The sequence below is a fragment of the Phalaenopsis equestris genome, unplaced genomic scaffold (genome assembly GCF_001263595.1).
Source record: "Phalaenopsis equestris unplaced genomic scaffold, ASM126359v1 Scaffold000840, whole genome shotgun sequence".
Classification (NCBI taxonomy): Eukaryota; Viridiplantae; Streptophyta; class Magnoliopsida; order Asparagales; family Orchidaceae; genus Phalaenopsis; species Phalaenopsis equestris.
The window spans coordinates 555563-562324 of NW_018165280.1; the positions used below are offsets into that span (position 1 = coordinate 555563).

A 6762-nucleotide genomic window follows, 5' to 3' on the forward strand; every position below is an offset into this window, starting at 1 on the left:
TATATATATATATATATATTAAAAAAAGCAAAAAAATAGAAAATTATATCTTGCACTTTTTTTTTGCTTTTTTTATAATTTATATTTTCATTTCATCGTCTTTTGGATTACTGCCAACATTGCTGCTTCGCTCGAAAGGTTATAAAATGGATATCGAAAAATATTTTTTTTTTAAATGCCCATGCAAGGAAGCTCGAGCACTCGTCGTTGAGAATTAACTGTCATTTAAAGAAATTGTGGACTCATATGGAAATTTTTTTTTATAAAATTAGGGTTTTCAAATACTTGTCTTTGAAAATGCTAGTACCCATCCGTGGGAATTATGCACCGTTCGAGGAAAGTAAATTATCGCTCAGGAAAATGTTTGCTTGTAATTTGGTTATTTAAGCAGGTACATTGAACGCCCATTGCGACTTTTAAGACCGTGGGTTAAATAATTTATTTTTTCTCCTCGCCTTAGTGTCTCACGACACAAACTAGCAAGCTTTTTAAAACAGCTGAGAAGGTTGGTATTTTCCAATGACCCCTGACAGGGGGTTTACACCGAGAGACTGTAGAAATTTCAGCTGGTTTGAACTTATAAAGAATTAAAATTTTTTTATTCTTTTGAATTTATAAAATTATTTAAAATGCGAAACATTTGAATTTTAAAATATGCGGAAATTTTGGGCTTTGAAATATAGGGTCTTAGGTTTTTAAAATATTTAAAATTTTGTGTGCAAAAACTTAGGCTCCTAGGGTTAAAAAATAATTCAAAGTTGGAAGTTTTGAAATTTGGAAATCTCGCAACTATATTTGCAACATGCTGCTAGCAAACAGAATGCGATTTTTTTAAAGCTCTAAATGAAGTTATGTGAATGCGAGATCATAATAATTTTTGTGAATATCTCAAAATTTAAATGATTTCAAGCCGTACAATTTTCAAAATTATTTTGTAAATTAAATACCACACTTGAAGATCAGTGAGAAATTGTGGATTGTCAACCAACCTGGAACGAAGGAACTATAGGATCTTGATTATATTATCATTTCCCCCACCATCTGTTTTTAAGCTTCAAGTGAAAAAATTTATAATTTCAAGCGTATGTTTGTTGCAACAATATGTTGATTAATTAGTGTTAAATGACTAAGTTTAAACAAAAGAGCTCTGTTATTAGAAGAGGTAATTAAGAATAAATGCTTACACTTATAGGAAACTTCAAATCCTAGATCAAAAAGTCCTTGCAAAATGAGAGCAAAATCTTTGGACAATGCCTTATCTACTACTCATGAGCCTTCTGAAAATTTGACCATCAAAACTCTCTCAACACAAACCAAATGCAAAGTCAAGGGCGGTCAAAATTTATGGAGCCAAAACACTCCTGAGCCTCTATATCCTCCAATAGATATTTCGTTTCTTTATCCTCTAACAGATACTTCATTTCTGTATCCTGTAACAGACAATTCATTTTTGTATCCTTTAGCAAGTATTTTATCTCTCAGTCACCTCTGACATTGTATCCCAAAACATCATTGTTTGTCTTCTTCTCCACTGGAATCATCCCTACAAATGAAATTCAAGTATTCCTTCCACTCTCCACTTCGGATCTTGCTACCACGCTAGTAGGTAACCTCTACATGGGATATTTTCTCAATGTCATAGAGTCGTTGCAGCACTTGGTGGAGTTGTCATTGTAACTCTTCCATGGTAAACTCCTGATCAAGTTCCAACAATTGTCTCCTCAGCGGAACAATTAGATTTTGGGTTTTGATAGGTGGAATGAGGCCTGTAGGGCTCATGTAGGGTAGGAAATAAATTTTTTGGGTGAAGATAGCGTGGGGTAGTGGTGGATGCTAGGAACCATACGATGAGACTAGGGTTGGGCTAGCTCTACCACCAAATGATACTGGAGTCAACCCAAACAATGATAGGTAAATCCAATATTATTGTTGAATTCAAAATTAGAGAAAAATAATACGCGCACAAACAAAAATAGAAGTGGAAACCGACTCCACAAATGCAACTAGGATTGTATCCCAAAGGGGTGGTTGACGAGTATACAGAATGGACGGGCGTTAGGCGGCAGTGGTAGGCAAGAAAAAGGGTTGGTGTAGGATGGTTGCCAAGAAATGGCAGTAGGTCGTAGACAAGGTTGCGACAAGGAAGTGGGATAACTGGCGTATGGGGACTACTATGAGATAGCAGCAGACAATAGGGGTTGGTATGGCAGGTGGAGGAGGATGGTACAAGTCAGCAGCAGCAAAGTGGCTAAGATTGGGAAGGCAGGCGGGCTGGTTACTCCTGGGATGTTGGATGGCATGTTGGAAGATTGTGGGCTGCCGTAAACAGTATGGGGAAAGCTAGTGACTGATTTAGAAGGAGGACAGCAGGAATTGTGGAAGGTAGGTGGCTGAAAAGAGAATTAAAGGAAAGAACAGCAATGGCAGCTGTCCTGGGCAGCTGCCGCAAGGTAGGATGCATGGCAATGACGTGAAGGATGCGAAAGAGGGAAAAAGTTGAGAATAGTCACTACCCCGGAACAAGATATAGTCGAAGCACCACTCGCCCTTAAATGCAACACAAGAAGGGAAAACTGACCTAAACACGAAGAAATAGCATATATATAAACCTAGAGTAAAAAGTAGTGAAGCCCGCTCCAAATAGGAGGGAAGCCCATGCCTGGAAGGACTGATCGGTCCTTCCTTTGCCTAGACCGAACCGGTCCAAGGCAAGAAATCATGACAAAATGCCGCGTCTAGGGTTGGACACCCTGCATTGATACATATGCATAATTCCTAATAAAGCTTTATTAGGCTCTGATGGCAAGATGATTCCCCATCACACTAACTTCAGTTATACAACCAAGAAAAAAAAAATCAATCCGGAGGGATAGAAAACATACTGCATAACGGGAACTATCACAAAGAGGTTGTAACGTCTTAATAATCCAAGAGCATTACAGAGATTCTTGAAGGAAAGAAAGTTTAAGTGTGTGGAAACAGTAATTCAAAAGCATTCATGTTTTCCAGAGGCTTTGGTAAATAGTACTTCTTTAGATATTTACCTTGCTTTAGCAGTTCCCAGACGAATTGCAGACTCATGGAACCTATTTAGTTGCTTTAATATAAACATTAGATGACTGTTAACACCACATATAATTATATGGTCAGTCTCCATAACTTGTAGCTGTGCTCCTTCTCGGATCTTTTGCATATTATACTGTCATAACAGAAATATGTAAATTATATAATGTCAACCATAGAGAAGTAAAATTCATTTGTTTCAAAACTTACTCTGAATTGTTCTGTCATCGTGCTCAACAAGCGAGAATAAAATAGTAAGCCCCAAATGGCCAAGACAAGACCAAGAATACGCTCAACACGTGTTCTTTGCTGCAAGATAAGAAAATTAAAAAGCCATATTTAAAAACGAAAATTTTTGCTATTAAATTCAAACAGCGGTGAGAAGTTATCCTAATAAATGAAGTCAAGGAAGACATTTTTGCTAGCATAAGCAAATTGTAGTGCTCACAAAATATGCACGAGAAAATCTCAAATGGGCAAAACCACTTTGGTATTATGCAGCCCAAAACCAAATATTATGGAAAATTGTTGGTCAAGATTGATGATCAGAATCATGATCAAAGACGAAAAATTCATGGTCAATGATGAGGAACAATAATCACCAATACCAATAAACTTTAACTTTGACAGATGATGCAGTCAAGAAGGAAAGTCATTAATATAAAATTATGGTTTTGAGATGTTCATTATTGCTTAAAATCTTCAACTCATATTTGGGAATTCTCGCCACCAAAACTGACCCTAACGTTGATATTAACATAAAAATTTTAAATGATATGTTCTTAATCCAGATATCATTAGTAAAAAATTAAGAGAGGATTAAATCAAGAACAAGACAATTTATGGCCTATTTAAAAAACTGGTTATCCGGATAGGGGTAAACTATAACTCCTAGTCATTTCCTTTGATAACGGGTGCCAATATCTAGGATGATGATGGCAATGTGCAACCTCTTGTATTCTCTTCATTAGTTGATTTTGTATCCTCTTTGATACAGGAGTTAACCCACACAACAATAGAAAAATAAATATTATTACTGAAAAGCCAATAAGCAGTTACAACCGACACATAGAAATAAAAAAACACAAAAGACATGACACACTGACTCAAGTTGGTGGTGGTCGGCTAAGTGGATTGGGAAGGGTGGGCAGGTGGCTGGAATGCTTGAAGGGTGGTGGTTGCCTCAAGTAGGGGCTTTCGTAGGGTTGTTTTCGTGACAGTACTGAGTGTATAGCAGCAGGGAGACCCTAGGAACAGTAGGTTGACTATTCCGGGTGATGAAAGAGAAGGAAAAGGGGATTCCGACAAGCGGCAGCAAGATGAAGGTCTGTAACAGTAATGGCAGCGGGAGAAACGGTGGACTGCTGGACAGCAAAAAGACAGTTGTCAAAGGCGGCGGCGGCGAAAAAATTGCAGAAAAACAACAAACGGAGGGTGGTCCCAGCAGTTGTTGGGAGCGATCTAGGCAGGGTGCGGAAGGGAATAGAGGGAAAATACTCACCAACTGGGGAGTGAGATACAACCAGAGCACCACCCGAACACTTGGAGACAGCTTTTAGAGAGAAAATGAGATGCCAGTAGCTATTCCAATACAAAACACAAAAAAAAAAGAATTCTAAAACCCTATTACAAGCTATACAAAGGCCCCATGAGGAAAGAACCTAATTGGAAAATAGAAAAATAGAAAAGCTAGTAGTATAAAAGGAAAGAAAGAAAGAAAAAGAAATATAATAAGCCCAGCTTTGGATCATCTTTACCACGATTGCGAACGGGATTGCAAACTACGATTCCGCATTTTCTGCAATACTCAGGCTCAACGTCACACTCGTATTGCCTATATGAATTCTCAAGGATGGCCTCAAATGCACCGTCACGTAACTTAACCTAATGGTGCAGGTTAAAACCAATCATCGAATTAAATATGGCTATGTTAGCTAGAAATAGCTAAATTAATGTGTGGGTTCAACGAAGGAGTGGTCACCTACAATTACATCAGATCAAGGCGGCTTTCGTTTTGTGAAGGCAAAAATCGAGATTCTGCCGCCTGGTTGTTGCCGCTTATTTTTATTAAAAATATGATTTTAAATTGTATCTCAGTACAATTATGTTGCTTAAAACTTTATTTTGGAAACTTTTAACTTTTGTTTTATGCAAAAGAGGTTATTTAATCTAGTTTTCTCTTGTAAAAGTGTTGTATTGTTGATCTTTCTTAGGTGGTGTGTCTCTAGCATGATTAAATTGAAATGGTGATATATGAAAAAGGTGATGTTCTGTATAGTGGTTATTTTTTTTAACTTTTAGTGATAGTTTTATGTTATTTTTTAGTATATTTAATGTATATATGTCATATACATGAAAGAACTTAGCACTTGGGAATATATATAGCACTTTAAAGTTGGCACCCTAGCGCCCAAACAAAATGTCTTGCACCAGAAGGGTATTGTAGCCACACCACGAACAGAGTGCCTCAGCGCCCAAAGCAAAATTTTTTTAGCCAAAATCCCAAGAGCAAAACATTGAGGCGTCAGACGCCAATGTTCTAGGGTTTGAAGTCTAACGCCCAAGGGCCCACACAATCAGCATCGCATTGCCCGACGCACTAACATGAAGATTCAAAGTCACAAAATGTGGCCCTCGAACCCACTGCCGCCACGTCCGTACATAGCGCTCCGGCACTACCCACCAGCATAGAGTGTTTTGCAATTTGATGACGGTTCGATCAAACGGGCGGATAAAAAGCTCACCAATTGACGATAGAGGGAACTCACTGAAACAGTATGGAAGCCTCTAGTGAGTAAAGAACTAGTGGAGAGTAAGGGTAAGTAATAGGAAGTGATAATGGGTGAGAGTTTTTCACATGTTTGTGTGTGAGTGATAGAGTACATGCTTTTAATCAAATGAGGAAGAGATTTTTGGTGACAATCAAGTCTTAGGAACAAGGATTTCGCTTATCCAATTTTTCATTTCTTTATTTTTGTACTTAGTTTTGATTTCTTCAATGCAATTCATATTTTTGTTTAAAATCATGCATAAACTTAAAATCTCTTGCTCTTTTGGATTCGTATACTTTAAAATCTAGAAAATTCCAAACTAGATTTTTGAAAGTCGTGAATAATTTTAAGTTGTTATAACCTTCAATGCTTAGTTTACTTTCTTGCTAGACACTTGAAACGTTAAAATCAATTATAACATAGAACTATCAAAAGAAGACTAGAAAAACAACTAGGTTAAAACACAAATTGTTGGTGAAACAAGGATATGTCATTAGGAGATTGAAAACTTTTTGGGGAATAAAGAATCCTGGGGGTTCATGCATAATTAGGGGAGCATAACTATAATATGGACTTCCAATGATTTTTATATCTCGGAAGAGTGTGAGAAAAAGTAAGTACCAATTGACAATTATAGTAGGAAAATCACTTGGATGAATTTAGGTTGATGCCGGTAACCACAATAAAATATAAATATTACTGTTGAAAATTAAAGGAGTTTACAATATTGACATATTAAGACAAACAAACAATAACAACGCCCTTGGCCAAAGGTAAGGGCGATGAACTCCAGCTGAACAGCGGGTGTAATGGCTAGTTGGGGTGGGATAACAGTAATAACGGCAGGGGTTGTGGCTAACAACAGCAAATGTATGAGGACAAAGTGATCTGGTAGATGGTCAGTCGGTGGCTGGAAGCAGGTTCAGCA

General features: G+C 37.4%; 1 protein-coding gene across 2 annotated transcripts in view; it reads right to left on the minus strand.

Moving 5' to 3' along the window:
- LOC110031691 (putative ion channel POLLUX-like 2) overlaps window positions 1-6762 on the minus strand; it is a 140945-nt gene that overhangs the window by 58492 nt on the left and 75691 nt on the right. For both annotated transcript variants that reach the window (XM_020735028.1, XM_020735029.1), the window contains exons 7-8: window positions 3274-3372; window positions 3045-3199 (exon numbers count right to left, since the gene is read on the minus strand). In XM_020735028.1, the coding sequence (XP_020590687.1) occupies window positions 3045-3199; window positions 3274-3372 (254 nt within the window). The remainder of the gene's footprint in view (window positions 1-3044; window positions 3200-3273; window positions 3373-6762) is intronic.